Below are 19,090 nucleotides of genomic sequence, written 5' to 3'. Positions count from 1 at the left end.
TAGTCGGTTTATAATGTTCAAGTACTTTACAGGGAGGTGACTTAACTTTCCAGGTTCCGCTAGTAAAGTATGTAATACTACAGGTTCAGCTCCCCCAAGACTCCATTGTTATATCATTCAATGTGATGAGGGGTGTAAGTAATAGAAATAGAGGAACATACGGCGTCTGTTTGTATTCTAACACAAGCTCTTTTAATGGTTGCAGGTAGTAATTAGGGATTGTTAAAGTTCCCATTGAAGCAGAATTAGGGGCAATTTTGCAAGCTATTTCTTTTGCTCGGTTTCAGGGCTGGGATCTTTAATGGTCTTTTCCGATGCGAAAAATGGTGTCTACTCTTCAGGGAAAAGAATTTGCAATTTCTTGGTTTTTTTGTATCTAGCTTAATAAAATATTATTTGTACTTGAAACTCTTAACAATGTCTCATTTGTATATAAGTCTAGGTCATACACTAAAGCTGTTCATGTACTGGCCCAGAAAGCAAAACCTTTGATGTGTGTTATTGGTGGGATAACCTACCTGACTTGATCAATATTTATGTAATCATATTTTTTATTAGTTAATGATATTTCAACGTCTGATCCGAGTTGAAATTTAGATCCCATCCACTTAGAATACACTATCACACGTTGCAGTAAGAGATTGTCTGGACTGAGGCTGATCAGCTTGGAGCAAAGGCCTCGAGGCTATTTTTGGTTTTATAGAAGAAAATAAGTGAAACATATAGTTGAAAGTTCTCCCCTCAAATTTGAGCCAAAACCAGTATAGAAATGGAAACTTTGAATTTCTAGACAGCTGAACTGGGGTTATGTATTTGTTTTGCCACAGACGTTAAAGAAGTTTTCCCTTTCTGGTGGTCACCATAAATAATGAAGGTCAAGAGTACTCTGTGGGGCGTGGTAGTTGCACTAACTTGTTATTAATTTAGAAATGTATTCCTCATTCCTCAATAAACAATCTATAAACTCTGCTATTAGGGATATAACTTGGGCCATGTTGGCCTAAACCAACCCAAAAAAGTAGGGTTGGTTAAAAACCATGAACCTTACTTCAGGTTGGGTTAGAGTTGAGGCTGTGTAACCCGACCCAACAAGTCTATTAAATATTTATGTATAAACATTATATAATTATGAATGTATTTTTAACATAGATATTTCTAAGGCACCAGGACTTTTGTTCATCCATTCAGGGTAACATGAAAACTGATTGTCTCAGCCCAAACCCAACCATTCTCCAACCTGATGCAATCTTTTATGAGGTTAGATTTGTATCAGGGTTGGTGGTTCAAACCATTCTGGTTAGGCTAGCATCAACCTCAATGCGTGTTTAAGTTACCTATTTAACTAGGTAACTTATTTATGTGGTTAAACAATCCTAATTAACTTAATTAGGTAGCATAATTAATTGGTATTTCTAATAAAATTATAAAAGTTATAATTTTAATCCATTTAAGTCATATTTAAAAAATAGGAAAATTGTAAAATTTAATTCAAATATGTTAATAATAATAATAATAATAATAATAAAATAAACAATAGTAATCTTATAAAATTAATTTTGTTATGAGAAATTTATTAATTTTAAAACTAAATTCTATTATTTTAAATACTGTTTAATATAATTACATTAATAAAGCTTTGTAGTGGGCCTATCGCCTAACCCGGTACATAATCACACCTAATTAAGAATGTCATAGTGCTCTTTCTACTTCATTTTTTTTTTTTCAAAATGTCCATACATAATAAAAATAGAGCATAGGAGAATAAGAATGTCAACCTAACTCATAAACCAATTTCCAACTAACTTAATGGAACTTGGGTTTTCAAAATGTCACAAAAAAATACAATTGAAAGACTGCAGCATGGGTTTGGTTGGTATTAGGTTGAACCCTATAGGGTTGGCACGAGTTTGGAGGACCCTAACCTGACCCTTCCATGCTTCCAGTCAAACCCAATCTCAACCCTACTCAGTACTATATAGTTTTCGAACCTACCTCAGCCTATAGGTTCAACTTGATAACGACCCAACCTAACCTCTAGTCTTTCAATTGTATTTTTTTGTGATGCTTTTTGAAAAACTTAAGAACCATTAATTAAAGTTGGAAATTGGTTTATGGGTTCCAAGGTAGCTTCTCCAAAGTGAAAGAAGAAACAACAAAAACAAATAGTGAAATAAATCATATACGTTAAGGTTAGGTGTCAGACCAAATTACAAAAATAACCTTTATATATATAGGGGTTTTATGACTCGATGGGCAGAGATTAGCCAAACATGAACCCAATTTGGGTTAAATTATCAAAACACTAACCTAATCCTGCACCCGATTTGGGTTAAAACAAGCATTGAAAGAAATCATAAAACTATATGATTAGGGGTTAAAAGTCAAACCTAATTACAAGAATATGTTTTATAATAGGGGTATTATGACACGATGGGGTAAGTCAGCCAAACCTACACCTGATTTGGGTTAAATCATCAAAACTCTACTCTGACCCTACACCCTAATAAGCCTAACCATAACTTGACCATGTAGGGGTGAGTCCAAATTTACCATTTAACTTGATTCATTCACATCACTTTACAAGATTATCAAGTCTCAATAGGGTTTCAATTTGAATTGTGGTCAAATTGTTCTGGCTCAATTAAAGGATCTCATTCACCCTAATAAGTCTCACTAGGCTTCAGAGGATCTTATGAACCATATTCTCATAATAGTGGATGGAGCAAGCCACTGAACCATATGAAGAAGATATGGGTGTGGCAGCACAGTAACAGGCACACCAGTTAATTCTCTTTTAGTTTAGATAAATATACTCATGTCAGTGTAAATATGTCTACTTGCAAAGGTATTTTAAGCAAAAATCGATTCAATCAAGATGGTCCCCCTGATCTACTGCATTCTTAAGACTATCAAATAAAGTAGCACTCTCCCAGGAAAAAAAAAGACTAAATGCACAAACTTGATTAGAAGGATCTACATGGAAAACAAGGATCGCATCGTCCATCTTTCCTGATTGGTGACATGTTTTGGGTTGGTGTTTTGAACTTGAAAAGAGACTGCAAATACAAATATGCACAGCTCATGAAAAATGAAAGATTTGCATTCAACATATTTGTATTCACACTCTTCTCAAACCGATCCTAGGGGAATTTTCATCTAGTACTCTTTGCCATCTACATTTTGGTCATTAATAAAAGAAAATGTGTAAATATTTCACATTCAAAACAAATTTCAAATGTCTTATTTGCATGATTGCATCTTTTTGGATAATCCAACATTTGGTTGGGCGGAATTAGAATATGATTCCCATTCCTGGTAGAATGTCCATTCCCTCAACCAATCCCTCCCCCTCCTTGGGAAAATGAGAATCCATTCCAGTAGATTTTAATTTCATTTGAACCAAATAGGTGGGGGAATAGACCAATCTGATTTGGATTCCAACTGTGAATCAAAAAGACCCAAAACCTTCATGTTTCTATAAATATTAAAACCTCACATCTCTTTTCAAAATGGATTAAGATTTCCCCTGTTTTGGTAATGTTATCAGACAAAGACCTCTCTTCTTTTATCAATTCGTCAAATTTGCACACTATGTGCCTGATTTTGGTTTGATGTGTTTGTGTTAGACAGTTTTGTATGTCCTTAGCTCCAATCAGTTTGATGTACTTATGACATTTATTGTAAATGAATGAAGTGCATATTTGATTTATGTCATGTGGTGTGTTTCTATGTAATACCCTTAAAATCGGACACTTATGAGACTTGTGTTGGTTTAGAATGTTCACAGCCAATGGGTCGGTCTGGGGAGACCTATCCTGATAAGGCTGACACTGATGTGCCGCCAAGTTGGTTGGGGTGGTCTGTCTCTGCCACTAGGGTAAGACCCGAGGTACATGCAGTGTGGGATCACCTTGAGACTTTGAACCGGACCAGAATTATAGTATTATCTTAGACCTTGGCGATTAATGGGCAAAACTGGAATGTTACACCTGATCCCTAGACTCGATTATGGCACCGCATTAGGTGACGGGTTAGCTTGTCTTTTGATATGCCAATCAGTGAGACCCTTAGAGGGGGTCAAAACTTGGGTATGTTGAGATGATTCATGAACCCATCTAAATGGGTGATCATAGTGATAGGATCAGCCTCTTTGTCGGACAAAGGTAATGATCGGGGAAATGCACTATCTCTGATGGAAATCAAAATTTTCGGCAGTTGGTTTCAATCGTTGAAATTTTGTTTTACAAAATATATTTATATAATATATATACTATAGGTTTCCAAAATTGTTTGCAGTTCTCCCTTGTCGGGCAGTGTTTGATCATTATGGACTGAGAGGTTAAGTGTAAGGCCATTGAAGATTAAACCTGATGAGCTAATCTTGCATCTGCCCATAGTCCTTGAGTGTTACAAAGTGGCTTGGCCCAAGGACCACTTAATATAAGTGTTGGCCCCATAGAGTCCATATGATGGGCCCAAGGGGTTTATTGGGTTTTCCAGTGAATTCGGCTAAGCCTTGTGATAGAGGCTGGGTCGAACCCTTGTGGCTGATGTGTAGATTAACGTTTGGGTCTCACGCCATATAGAGAAAGTCCAACTAGGCATCAATTTGGAATGCTTAAGTGAGCACATACATTTAATCGGCCAAAAGCCCAATACGAGTTGGGCTAATTAGATTGGCTTGAATGGGGCAAATCTGAGATGTGGACCAGCCTTAAAGGATAAGGGAAAGTCCCTATCCACTCAGTAAGAGTCCAGATTTGAATATGATTCAAAACTGGAAACTCCTAATTAAATTAGGAGGGCTGATCATGATTTGCAGATTAGATAAGGAATCTACCTTATCACTTAAGGGGATCAACATCTCCTAATAGGATTAGGAGCTGATCCCTTTAGAATTATAAAAGGAGGAGGGGGCGACAATCTCTAAATACACTCATCTGAGATACAGATACAACAAAGAGAGAGATATCAACATATAGTGAGACTGTGCCAATTTCTCTCTGTCGTCGCCGCCATTAGTAGTTCGTCTCCACTCATGTGGGAGTCATCAAGAAGCGTTTTTGATTTCAGTTCTTTGTGAAAGAAATGAAAAGAAGTTGTGCTCACCTGCCGTCGAGTGGGTTCTTGTGAAGGATCCAGTTCTTGTGAAGAACGTTGTTGATTCAGTTCCATCCTACACTGCGCTATCTTCAGTGGGAGCAACCTTTGGTGACTTTTCTGGGCATGAACACCTTCGTTGGGGGATACTAATTCTCCGTATCAGGTATTTCCCTCTCCTACCGTTTTGTTTCAGATCTGGTTCGATTCTCGATTCAAGATTGATCATTGAAAATTGGTTTTCTAAAATAGGGAATGCGATTCCCAGTTGTAGGAAGGAAAGAAAATTTTTGAAATTCGCCCATTCAATTCCGCTTTATCCGGGTGTCCATACGATGGATCTTTCCATTCCTTCAGTTTGACCTTGAGCACTGATAACTTTGAAGTCAAGCATTGCTTGGCCCTTGACTGTAGTCCTGTAGTGTCGTGGAAAGAACCAAGGTTGGCATTAACCAAATCAAATCAATTTACCCAACTTGTAGAATTGAACAAAGGTCAATCATCACCCACACTGCTAGCAATGTTGATGAATTCACGTTCCTTTTACGTAGAGGTGTAAATCAGGCCGTGCCAGGCCTAGCACGACTATGTGGACTGTGCTGGGCCTAGGGTTTTAGGTCCACGGGCCGACATGGCCCACGACACGACCCATATATATTTTTTATACATTTATATAATATTATATAAATTATAATTATATAATAATATATAGTATATAATATATTAATAAAATAAAATATGTTTTTTAATTTTATTATACTAATTTATTTAATTATTGTATATATAAATAAAATTTATACACAAATTCATATAAAATTAATATTTTAAGTTTTTTGTCAGTTTTTTTAAATAAATAGCTTTGGCCCAATGAACAACCCGACTTGGCCCAAGGCTCGACCCACAGGCCAACCCGGCCCGCAACAAAGCACGGGCCTAGAGTTAATTTGGTGCATTTGAGTTATTGGTTCTCATTTGGTGCATTGGCTCCATTTGGAAGGAGTACAAATAAGAAATATGTAGAACGCAAAACTTTTATTTTATATTATTTTGTATGTATTTATACTGTGCATATTTGTATTTGTATTCCTTCCATACTGAGCCATTAGAGTTAGTCATTACATGTTTTTTGGTTTTTATATGATTTAAACAACTAAATATGGATCTATGTTTTGAAAATTTTGTTTCTTCATAAGGAGATGCATGACCCTATGTTACTCTACATTTTTGTATATGAATGATACAGGTTTCTTCGGTGGCATTGGCACCATTTTTTTGTATGCATGACCCTAGACTCCTTACCCTTTACCCTTTCCCTTGAGATAACCCTTAAAAATGAGGAAACAAAGAACATTTGTGAAGTCTAATACATTCAAATGTTTGTATTTTTCTTTTCATCCATGGTTTTTGTTAGTTCATATGTCATGTCTTCTTAGAAGGGTCAAAGGGGGACGACCGGCCATTTACTTTTTAACTGGACTTCTTGCCTTTTGTTCGTTATTTCTATATTTGGTGGCTATTTCAGATCTACATCCAAAACCTTTTTAAGAAGGGAGAAGAAAGAGAGGAAGATGAACCATTGTTTGGAAATCGGATCAGACCAAATGATCAGACCGCTTGACCCAGAACCGGTCATATCTCTGGGTTCGATTTTGGACTGGACCTCTTTTTGAAAAAAAAAACTTTGAGTTGGTTAGAGAACTGCTAATTCAGGCGATCAAACTGCTAAACCTTCGATCCAGGCAGCGGTTCAAGGTTTAATAAAAATTTATTTAATTTTTTTGTGGGAGAATTAAAGAGAAAAGGTAAGATTGAGAGATGGGGGAGGGATTAAGATGAGATCTCAGATCTAAGATCATTGAGATCCGAGAGAGAGAGAGAGAGAGAGAGAGAGAGAGAGAGAGAGAGAGAGAGAGAGATGTGAAAGGGTTTTGGGGAAAAACATCTCATTGTCATTGTCGCTGTCAACATCACCAGTGAAGATCGCCCCTTCTTCTTCTTCCTCTTCTTCTTCTTCTTCCTCTTCTTCTTCTTCCTTCTGTCAACCGGCGGGTTCAGCAATTTACAGATCAAAATCAACAGTTTTGAACAAAAAAGCGGTTTGGGGGGAAAACGGAACCGGTCAAATGACAGATTCCCGATTTTCCGATCCGATCATCAGATCCAGTCCGGTTTTGAAAACCTTACCAGTTCCATCCTACGTTTACCATTCTTATGTCTTTTGAAGCCCAATTTCTGTAATTCGCATGCCTTTGTTTCAATCATGTATATATGTAGTCGTTCGTAAAAATACAAATATGTGCTGTGCAGATACATATAAAATAATACAAACTACAAGGTTTCATGTTCTATACATTTGTATTTGTGCTTCTTCCAAACTGAGCCTTAGTCTCAATTTGAAAGAATACAACTGCACTCTACATATTTGTATTTATAGTTTTATACTATTTCCAAACTGAGCATAGGCTCGTAAAGGATGATGAACATGAATCCTTACTACCTCATGAAGAAATTGCCCAAGGGCCACATTTCACACGGATGCAATAATCTCAGTTTTTCTGAAGATTCTGGTCCATCATTTATCGATCTCCCAACCTGCAGCAAGAAGCAAGCATGGTGTTTGGGGCCAAATAAGAGTGAGGGCATCAATTACAACTTGAATGTTACATCGGAATGCAGATTTGCTCCTCAGAGAATAACAGTATATTGGTGACGTGCATTGGAATTATCTCCCATAAATTACAAGTCCTGATATGCGGCTGCAAATGCTGTGAGACAGTGGGATGAGTTCGGATTTGCTGTAGTCGGATTCCTGTTCCTGTATGCCGTAGCCGTAGTGAACTCCTTATGAGTTCACATCTCCACCCCACAAGGGGTTGCCCCATAATGTCCCACAGTACATCCCTGTCGTATATTAGAAACATCTCTCGATAATGATATCATCAGTTCTGGTATTATTATCGGGAGATGTTTCCAATACACAGCGGAGATGTGCTGTGGGGCAGCCCCTTGTGAGGCAGAGATGTGAACTCTGTGCTAACATATTAAATGGCCCGTTGGCCCCATTAATTCCTAATATCCCATTTTTCAAACTTTAAAAACAAAATAATAAATAATAAAAATATTTGACCATACAAATCAATAAAGAGGATAGAGGAAATGAAAGTGGGAAGATGCTAATAAGGCTCAGTTTAGGAGTATAAATACAAATATGTATAGTATAAATACATACAAAATGATACAAAATATAAAGTTTTACACTCTATGTATTTGTATTTGTACTTCTTCCAAACTGAGTCTTAAACCTTATATTTTGTATTATTTTATATATATTTGTACCATAGATATTTACATTTATACTCCTTCCAAACTGAGCATAAGGAACAGTTACAGATCAAAGAGAAGCACAAGACATTTGCAAGAAATGGTTTCTTCTTCTTCTTGTGGAACCCCAAAATTGATGAATACCTGCGACTCATCACTGAACTTTCCAAGTTTGTAGTGCTAAAAGAATAAAACCTGATTTGTAGCCTTGGCCAAAGATCGAAGAAATTAGAAGCTCTCTTTGCAAATGATTTCTATTCTTCACTAAAGATCGAAGAGCTCTTTCTTGGCGTTTTTTTTACAATCTTTTCCTACCTTTTTAGACTGAGAGGGATGATGCATTTAATGGTTATTGGTGTTAATTAGAGGACATGTGAAGCAGAGGTGGTGCAACCGGTGGAGAAGCTATTCTGTCAGATTAGAGGGAGAAAAAGTCCCAACAAGATATACAGGTGCAGCTGTTTTTAGTAAGTTGCAGGGGTAAGAATCACAGGGGATGTGGAAGTGTGTGGGTGAGTAGAAGCAATGGTGGAATAGTCACTCAAATTAGTGTGTACAAACATATTATAGGGTTGGCTATGCCTTTTGCGCAACTAGTACAACATATGTGCCTTGTGGATCAGATATGTTATCCTTTGGAATTTGGATCAGTAGGGCCGGGAGAAACTCAGCTTTCTCTAGGGCTCAACAGGCTATTCATTTCATTTATTTGATAAATGGTGTTATTCATTACCAAATCAGTATTTGTCCTATTATCTCAAACACACAGGTATTGATAAATTTTGGTCTTGATTTTTGTGTACCTTAGTTGTTAGGAGAAGCTCTATTTTAACACATCCTAAAGATGGCAATTTTTCTCATTTCTCCAATCTTCATGGGGATTCACCTTGAATGGGGTTAGGATAGGGATGATTTTCCTCATTGGGGATAGGGAGAGCACTCTCCATGCATATGTTATATATGTATGTATGTACACATACAACTATATATTAATATTTTAAAAAGTATGGTTGAGTATGTTTGAATCTTTTCTAATAGAATTGTAAATTTTAATTATTTTATTTTTACTTTTTAAATAAATTAAAAAAATGATTAGCATTATAAAAAACTACAGGAAATGGGATTCTCCGTGAAGACGAGAATGGGGATAACCTTGTCCCCATTAGCGGGGACGGGGACAGGGATGAGGAGAGGCTCTCCGCCCCCGCCCCGCCCCGCCCCGCCCCGCCCTATTGCCATTCCCAATACTTCCCCCAATGGTTAAATATTTATTTACTATTCCACTTATATAACGTCTAATGGCAATGCTTAATGACGTATAATTGTCAATAAATCCTAAAAAAATGTTTATCAACCATTTTTGAAGATAAATAACAAAAGCTGTACCCAAAGGACTTGCGAGAAACTGAGCACAGCTGCATAGGCCAAATTCGTTACATAGTTGATTTGAGCTGAAGGATAAAGTCGATTGTGAGGTCAAAATTGGGTTTTCAAAAGCTTAAAATGTCACGTGATATTACTTGGAAATGGACTGTGACGGATAACTAAATGATGGGTAGTATGTATCATATTTCTGAAAATTCAAGGGTATTTTAAGGAGGTTGTGAAATTTGAAGGATTCTTTAACCATTTTTCAAACGTTCAGGGTTTCTTTTAAGTAATTAAAAATGCTAAGCTAGGGCAAGCCACTCGACGCTGCTACTGCTGGCCTGTTCAAGCTGCCGATCACCATTACCTTAGGTTCAATCATTTACAGGCTTACAGCTCTAGTTTTGTTCTTCTTCTTGTTCTTATTATTGTTTTCCTTTTCTTATTCTTTGTGGACTCTGTACCGAATTGTTCTTGGATAGACGAGATAGACCGAAACCTGCTGTTATGTATTTGAAGTTCAACCACAAAACCTGCGACTAAAGGTATGTGCTCTGGCTACTAAATACTAATTGATTACTTCGCTGCGCTCTTTTTTAAAAATAAAAATAAAAATAAAAACAACTAATCAAATGACAGTTCCGAAACAAGATGGTTTACCAAAAAAGGGTGAAAGGGTCAATTCTTAACTTTAAATACTTCTTAACAGAGTTAGTAATCAGTTATTACCATATCATCTTGTTACTTCATGATGTTACTGTTCTTATTGCTGCCCTGAGCCAGTAATGGACCTTTGGTTCATTATAATTTTTTCTTTGTACGCACACAATCAAAGATGTAATAACGTCAACAATTAATCAAAGATCCTTGATTATTTTATTTACGAAAAAAACCACTCCTGACTTCAAATCTATTAGTTGAAAAGAAAGACAAATTCCTGAAGTATATGTTTTTATTCGAATATGATGTCTTATTATTAAAAATTGGAACTATAACTATAGAAAATACATGCTTGAGGCTTTCACCTCCTTGCGCTCTAAACTACCCATCATGTATCCGGGTAGTGGAATGCCTCATCACGCTTCAGCATTTTTTTTGATAGGCATCATGCGTCGGATTTTTAGAACATTGGTTTAAAGTTTTCATCTTCTCCTGCTCGTGTGTGGACTTTATGTTAATTTTCATGAAAACCATATGCTTTATTCTTTTTTCTGCTTTGCTTAGGATTTTCTTATTTTCTTTAGATTCATTAGGTACATTTTGATTTTGTGTTTTGGATGAAATTTTCTTTTTTGCAAATTCTTAGTGCAGAACCCCTCTAATTGCAATTGAAAAGGTCAATGTAATGAGTAGAAGTGTTCTTAGGGCTGCGACTTGGGATGGGTTATCCCAAGTGCAGTGCAAAAAGCTAGGATTGGGTTGGGTTGAAGTTTAGGTTAGGTTAGGGTTGAAAAGTATGAACCTGACTTAGCTTTGGGTTGGGTTAGAGTTGAGACTGACCATCTTGACCCAACCCAAACCTCACTTAAGAAGAATGAAGATGCATAACACTAGTTGCTAGGGCCTACCAGTTGATGAATCAAGTGATTGCTACTAAGCAGGTAGATAAATATGTTGTAATTTATTTTTCAGCCCTCAAAATCTTATGGCAAGAGATAAATCATTTGGAGATTGTGGGTTGGGAGAGTAGTAAAGATGTAACCACTTAAAAAAGATGGTAGAGAAGAAAAAATAGTGTTCGAGTTTCTAGCAGGACTCAACACAGAGTATGACATTGCACGATAGTATGTTCTCTCCTGTGATAGTGTAACTCTCTCTCAAGGATATGTCTTTGTGTCTGAAGAGAGTAGGAGGAATGTGATGATAAGAAACTTAAACCTTGAGTGTCGACTATGGTCAATATAGTGAAACCTAAGCTAGGTGGGGATAAGGGTGGTAGTGATGCTAGGAAGGAGGACAAGAAGAACTTGATCCGTGACTACTGTAAGAAGCCTAAGCATACCAAAGATACCTATTGGAAGCTGCACTCGCACCTTATACCAAGTTGGCTCGGAAACAAGAAAGGGAATGCTAATATGACAGTGATTTGTGATTTATCTGGACCACCTACTACAGTTTATTTAGAGTCAGTTGTGGTAGTTGCAGTTAGGGCTGAATTGGAAAGATATGGATAGTTTTTGAGTCAGAGAAATACAACTAGTTCTAACTCTTCACAGGTGGATAGCAAGGTGCAAGTGGTCCAGGAGCTAATCATTCTACTTCATTTGCACATACATGCAGTTTATATGCCGTTGCAAATTATGCCTTCACTATAGGTAAGGGGGGACCTCCCTAGATTATAGATTCAGGATCCTTAGAACATATGACCAATATTTCCACCATCTTCTTCTCATACCACCTCTGCTTTGGTAGAGATAGAGTCTCTACAGCTGACAACTCTCATGTTCCCATAGGGTCTGTCAAAATAATTGATACCATTACCATGCCTTCTGTACTTGGTGTTCTTAGATTAAGTGCTAACATTTTGTCTGTAAGTAGTTTGACAAAAAAGTTTGAATTGTTTAGTAATCTTTTCTCCTAACCATTGTGTTTTGCAGGATTTGGAGTCAAAGAGGACAATTAAGAGTGGATGCAAGATTAATGGAGTCTACTTTCTCGATGTTTTCCCCGGTCATCAAAGCCATCATGTCAGTATCAGGAGTAATGAGTTAGAGTTAGTGGGTTAGATTATGCTTTGGCATAGTCGGTTAGGGCATTTGTCTTTTGGGTCTTTGCGTTTTTTGTTTCCAAAACTGTTTGAGTATGTTAAGTTGTTCAGTTTGGAGTGTGATGGTTATCCTCTTGGAAGACATTGTAGGCATTCATTTAAGGCAAGTAATAAAAGATGTTCTTAAGTTTTTTACATTATTCATACTAATATTTGGGAAGATGCATTCATTTAAGGCAAGTAATAAAAGATGTTCTTAAGTTTTTTACATTATTCATACTAATTTTTGGGGACTGTACCATGTTCCTTCTATGGGTGGCTACCATTATTTTCTTTTGTTTGTGGATGACTATTCACGGTATTCTTGGGTATATTTGATGAGATTTTGTGATGAGGTATCTTCTTTAGTACAACAGTTCCATCAAATGGTGTTGTCGCAGTTTGGAGTACGAGTGAAGGTGTTCAGATTAGATAATGTTAGGGAATACTTTGAGAAAAACCTGACATTGTATTTATTAGAGCATGGAGTAGTCCATTAGAGCAACTGCACATATACTCTACAACAGAATGGTGTAGTAGAAAGGAAGAACAAACATATTGTGGAAGTGACAATATGTATGATGGTGAGTTCCATAGTTCTAGTTCGGTTTTGGGGTGTTGTAGTTCTCACAATAGTCTTCTTGATTAATCGGGTACCCTCGTGTGTATGCTTTGTCCATATCCTTAGTCCTCACTGCTCGAAACTGGACCCTAAAGCAAAGAAGTGTGTATTCCTCAAGTCTGCAAGAAACCAAAAGTGGTATTGTTGTTATGATCCAGTGTCAGGAAGTCGGTATGTCACCATGGATGTCAATTTCTTTGAGTCTATACCCTTCTTTTCAAGGAATTTTTCTTAGGGGGAGTGTTTTGGGGGAGGAAATGAGCAACCCACACCACTTCTTGTTCTATCTCCTTTGCTTACTCTAGCATCTGATCCACCTGTTCCACCCACTCTACCTGCTCCATTATGTCCTACTTCTCAGTTTTTAACAGCACCTATGCAGCACATGGAGGTTGATTCCACATCAGAGGAACCTATGCCACTTCACATCAATTTATTTGAGATTCCAGGTTCGACTAACACAGACCTAGACATGTCTTTTGCTCCATCTGATGTTTCAGTTTCTATTGATATTACCGCCCTTATTCCTAACACCATTGCAGATTATCTAGACCTTCTTATTGCACTTCGAAAGGGGAAGCAAAGAAAGTTCACAACCCATTGTATCTTATGTCATCTTTCCTATAACGAGTTATCTCCCTCCTACTGAGCCTTCCTTTGTTCTCTTGACTTTGTGTCTATGCTCAAGGCTATTAGTGAGGCTCTCTCCAAACCTGAGTGGAAGACAACTATGTGAGGAAATGGAAACCTTGATTAAAAATCAGAGATGAGAAATTGCGAATATATCTAATGGTTGTAGATAGGTTTATATTGTGAAGTACAAGGCTGTTGGAAGCATCGAAATGTACAAGGCAAGGCTTATTGCAAGAGGGTACACTCAAACTTATGGGATAGACTACTTGGAGACTTTTGCACCGGTAGCCAAGATGGGTTCAGTTTGGATCCTCTTATCTCTAGCAACTGCTTACTCTTGGTCCCTCTTCCAACTTGATGTGAAAAATGCTTTTCTTAATGGAATTAGAGATTTGCAGGAGGTGTACATGAACATTCTAGCTAGTTTTTACAATGATATGGCTAAAGGAAAGGTATGCATATTGAAGAAGTCATTATATGGTTTCAAACAATCACCCAAAGCTTGATTTGACAGGTTTAGAAGTGCATTAATTATGTTTGGTTATACTCAAAATCCAATCTGATAAAACTTTATAGAGAAGGGGATCATTGGTGTTAGTGTTGATCGTATATGTAGGTGACATTTTTTTGAAGAATAAGATAAAAATTCATTAGAAAAAAGAAAAAGAATACAGTAGGAAGGTGATAAGACATCACCCAAAGAGGAAACAAACACCCAAAACCCAACAAAGATCTCAAGAGTCCCATACTAAACACACAAAACCAAAACTAACAAAACTTAAAAGCTTTTCTCATAACAATCTCAAGCACAAGCCAAGAAAACAAACAAAAAAATCTCCATGAGAGAAAAAGCATCCAAACCCACCCCTAAACAAAAACTTAAACCCTCCTTGATGACACTGTAGTCATAGGAAATGACTTAAGTGAGATTGATGCATTGAAGAAAAACTTACGCCGGTAGTTTAAGATTAAGGATCTTGGGGAGCTAAAGTATTTTCTAGGCATTAAGGTGGCAAGGTCTAAATACAGGATCTTCATTTCCTAGAGAAAGTATGTGTTGGACCTTTTACAAGAGACAAAAAAACTTAGGATTAAACTAGTCAACACCCATTGTCTAAAATCACAAAATTAATGCTACAGTAGTGAGTTAGTAAAGGATGTTGGGAGGTATCAGGGATTAGTGGGCTGGTTGTTATACTTGTGATAACAAGACCAAATATCTCCTATGTAGTTAGTGTGGTGGGTCAGTACATACATGCCCTACGAGTTCAACACTAGGAAGCAATTGATAGGATTCTTGTTTATTTGAAAGGACATCCAGGTAGAGGGATATGTGATATTGTTTGCTGACCATGGACATTTGAAGCTAGAGGTTTACATAGATGCTGATTGGGCAGGGTGCCTAGATGATAGGAGATCAACATTAGAATTGTGCACTCTTGTTGGAGTTGATTTCATGGAAGAGTCAGAAGCAATCAGTTGTAGTCAGGTCAAGTGCAGAAGCTGAATATAGAGCTATGGCACATGGTGTTTCAGAACTTCTTTAGGTTTAGTCTTTATTAGGAGAGATTGGAGTTGATGTAGAAGAACCTATGATGTTGTACAGTGATAATCAAGTAGCAATTAGCATTACTTATAATTCAGTTCAACATGATAAGAACAAAGCATAGAGAGGTGGATAGACATTTCATAAGAGAAAGGGTAACATCTGGAGAAGTGTGCCTACCATATGTAGCATCTGATTTACAACTAGCTGATGTTCTCACAAAAAGAGTTGCAAGAAATAAGCTTGAACATGATCTATGCAAGTTGGGAATGCGTGAAATTTACTCCTGACTTGAGGGAGAGTGTTGATTTTCAATATTTTCATATGATTTTCTTATTTATAATCATTAGTTTGTGTTATTGAGCATATTAGTCTTTGTAATTAATCTTTTTTGAGTATATACAATAATGAGTGGAGCAGTTAGATCATTATTGGCTTCTCCCCATCTCTTCTTCTCTTTCTCTTCTTCTATTCTCACTAAGAACACTCTCTTTCTCTCTTCTTTCTCCCTACTATCAAATCAAATTATTTTTCCAATGCTTTTCTTTTGATGACTTTTGGAGGAGTTGGTTAGTTGTGGCAATTAGCTCTTCCAAGAAAGATAGGGTTTATGCAAAGTGGGATCCTCCTCCTAAAGGAAGTGTAAAGTTGAATTTTGGTGGAAATAATCAGGGTAACCTAGGACCTTTTGGAATAAGAGGGGTATTGAGAGATAAGTACTACATGTTAGCCTTATTCTCTGGTCCAGTGGGTTTGTGAGACTATAATAGGGCTGAACCATTAGCAGCCTTACAAGCTATTCAAATTGCAAATCAATTGGGTGTTGAAAATCTAATAATTGTAGGAGACTCTAAAGTTGTTATGGGGTGGCTGGCAGATTTGGACTTCGTGGTTTGGTGTTACAGAGGTCTCTTAAAGAACCTAAGTGGTTAACAAGAAATATGAACATTAACTGTCATTAGGTGGGTAGGTCGGCAAATGCTTTGTTCTTTGACTTGTCCATTGATATATCCCAGCATTCCACGGCTTGTAATGTGAAGTTTTGTTGGAACAGACATTCCTTGAAGTTGTATTCATCCAACTTAGCATTTGTAAATGTAATTTGAAGGCTAGCAAAGCATGGGTTCTCCATGTTGTAGCCTCTGGTGAGTTTCCGCTCACCTCGAAAACCTCTTCGAGGGAGGCTTGACCTCTTGAAACAGAAGATGGAGAGAAAAGAGAGAGGGGAGGGAAGGAATAAACTGGTCTCGAGGAGAAGAAAATTAAGGGAGAATCATTCATTGCTTTCATTATATGATGATGGCCTTATATGGCTGGCCTACAAGTGTAATATCAGAGGGAATATCCTCTGATTTCTGGGTAACCAACTCTGGCAGATAACATGGGTGGAATATCTTCAGGTGGCAGAGTAACCAACTCTGAGTGTAACTAATTCTGGGGCTCTGTCGCCTGTCTTCTCTGTCTTCTTGTGAATGGCTGATAGGTGGTGGCCTGGTCCACTCCCCTAGTGGGTTCTGGAGGGAGTGTTTGGGTCTCAATAGTTCCTCCCCCCTTAGCACTGACCTTGCCCTCAAGGTCTAGGTTGGGAAACCTCTCATTCAGCCTTAGATAAGGTTCCCATGTGGCCTCTTCTGGAGGCAGTTCGGCCCATTCAACCTTGGCTTCTGGCACAACCTGCCCTCCTCGTCGAACCCATCGGAAATCCACAATCTTGATAGGCTCCGTGTAAATGTCCCCTTCATCTATAAATTGGGGTAAGTTTGGTGAGATAGGGGTATGATTCCCCACAACTTTCCTGAGAAGTGAGATGTGAAACACTGGGTGTAGCTTCGAGGTAGTAGGGAGGTTCAATCTGTAAGCAACAAGGCCCACTCTCTCTAGCACCTTATAGGGCCCATAATATTTGGGAGCTAGCTTGTGCCAAGCCCGTCTCATCACTGAGACCTGGCGGTAAGGTGGAGCTTAAGGTAGACAGAATCACCTACCTGAAACTCTAGTGGGCGGTGGTGAGAGTCATAGTAGGCCTTCATCTTTTGCTGGGCTTTAGCCAAATTGGCCTTGAGCAGTCTAAGGATCTCATCTCTTGCTAGTAGGCGAGTCTCTACTTCAGCCACCTTAGCCGACCCAAATTCATAAGGTAATATGGGAGGAGGTTCTCTGCCATATAGAGCCTTGAAGGGTGTCATTCCTGCTGCTGACTGATAAGTTGTGTTGTACCAGTATTCTGCCCATGGAAGCCAGTGAGCCCACTGTTTGGGCTTCTCCCCTATGAAGCACCTCAGGTAGGCTTCTAAGCACCGATTAAGAACTTTAGTCTGTCCATCCGTCTGGGGGTGGTAACTTGTGGATGGGTGCAGTTGGATTCCTTGCAATCGGAAGTATTCCTTCCAGAATGAACTCAGGAAGGCAGGGTCACGGTCCGAGACAATGGATCTTGGTGTCCCATGCAATTTTGTGACGTCCCGTATGAAGATGTCACCACCGTTGCTGCGGTGTCAGGGTGAGGCAGGGCAGAGAAATGGCTATACTTGGTGAGACGATCAACTACTACCATGATAACTTCCTTCCCTAAAGAACGGGGAAGCCCGGTGATGAAGTCCTGGAGAGGTCTTCCCATACTTCCTCTGGAATCTTGAGGGGTTGTAGGAGGCCTACGGGAGACTGTGAGGTGTATTTCTGTTGTTGACAGGTTTGGCATTCGGATACATAGTGTAACACGTCCTTACGCATTCCTACCCAATGGTAGTGGCTGCTGAGCCTCTTTAGAGTCCTTAGCACTCCTGAATGTCCTCCCAAAGAGGAATCATGAAACAACTTCAATAGTTCAATTTTGTGGCTGGAATTTGGAGCAATCACGAACTGGCCCTTAAAGAAGAGGTCTGGTCCCACAATTTGGTACCTTGCAACCTGGGAAGGGTTCTGCCTCAAATTTTCCCTAATGTCTTGCAGTTGCGGATCAGACCTTGCTTCTTGCCGTATGGCTTCAAACAAGGGAAAACTGGGCTGTGAGTAGGTTAGCTGGGCCAGCTCCTTTACCCGCGATAAGGCATCAGCCACCCTATTGGCGGGCCCAGGTTTATACTCTATTCGGTAGTCAAAGCCCATCAGTTTACTAATCCACTTTTGCTACTCCGAGGTGTGCACTCTTTGTTCTGCTATATACTTCAGACTTCGATGGTCTGACCTTATGATAAATTGGCGTCCCAATAGGTATGTACACCATTTCTGGACTGCCATTACCATTGCCATCATCTCCTTGACATAAGTGGACAGGTTTTGGTGGGCGGCTGATAAGGCCTTGCGGAAGTAAGCAATGGGCTGTCCCTTCTGCATCAGGACTTTCCCCACCCCTGCACCTGAGGCATCACACTCAATCTCAAAGGGTTGGGTGAAATCCAGAAGAGTAAGGACTGGAGGGCTCGAAACTGCTATCTTCAAGTCTTCAAAGGCCTGTTGGACCTCATCAGCCCAGCTGAAAGAATCCTTCTTCAACAGACGCGTTAGAGGGGCGGCCATGAGCCCATACCCCTTCATGAAATGCCTATAATACCCGATAAGCCCAAGGAAACCCCTGAGAGCCTTTGCAGTAGTGGGCTTGGGACATTTTTGGATGGCATCTATCTTTTCTGGGTCTGCCATGACTCGCCTTGCTGCAACCACATGGCCTAAGTATTGTATCTGTTTTTGTCCAAAAGAACACTTGGTCATTTTGGCATGTAATTGATGTTCCCTTAGAGTGATGAGGGTAAGTCTC

At 38.6% G+C, this 19,090-nt stretch overlaps 2 protein-coding genes across 20 annotated transcripts in view; both read left to right on the top strand.

Moving 5' to 3' along the window:
• The window catches only part of LOC148864726 (uncharacterized), a 76,246-nt gene extending 75,650 nt beyond the window's left edge, over nucleotides 1-596 (top strand). For 11 of the 12 annotated variants that reach the window (XM_088976871.1, XM_088976875.1, XM_088976879.1 and 8 more), the window contains one exon: nucleotides 206-596. In XM_088976871.1, the coding sequence (XP_088832997.1) occupies nucleotides 206-226 (21 nt within the window). In that variant the 3' untranslated portion in view covers nucleotides 227-596. The remainder of the gene's footprint in view (nucleotides 1-205) is intronic. The other variant, XM_088976878.1, reaches the window with a different exon arrangement.
• Nucleotides 597-10,006: 9,410 nt separating this feature from the next.
• LOC148864725 (uncharacterized) overlaps nucleotides 10,007-19,090 on the top strand; it is a 79,498-nt gene continuing 70,414 nt past the window's right edge. The window contains exons 1-3 of one of the 8 annotated variants that reach the window (XM_088976860.1): nucleotides 10,025-10,161; nucleotides 10,272-10,334; nucleotides 12,387-12,476. The gene's annotated coding sequence lies outside the window, so the exon portion shown is untranslated. Of the gene's footprint in view, nucleotides 10,335-12,386; nucleotides 12,477-19,090 lie in introns of all 8 variants that reach the window. The other 7 variants (XM_088976864.1, XM_088976865.1, XM_088976862.1 and 4 more) reach the window with 7 other exon arrangements.

The sequence above is a fragment of the Nelumbo lutea genome, chromosome 3 (assembly GCF_056320005.1).
Source record: "Nelumbo lutea isolate HS-2025 chromosome 3, American lotus-T2T, whole genome shotgun sequence".
Lineage (NCBI taxonomy): Eukaryota > Viridiplantae > Streptophyta > Magnoliopsida > Proteales > Nelumbonaceae > Nelumbo > Nelumbo lutea.
Note: the sequence above shows the minus strand (reverse complement) of the source record. Positions and strands in the feature narration are given on the sequence as shown.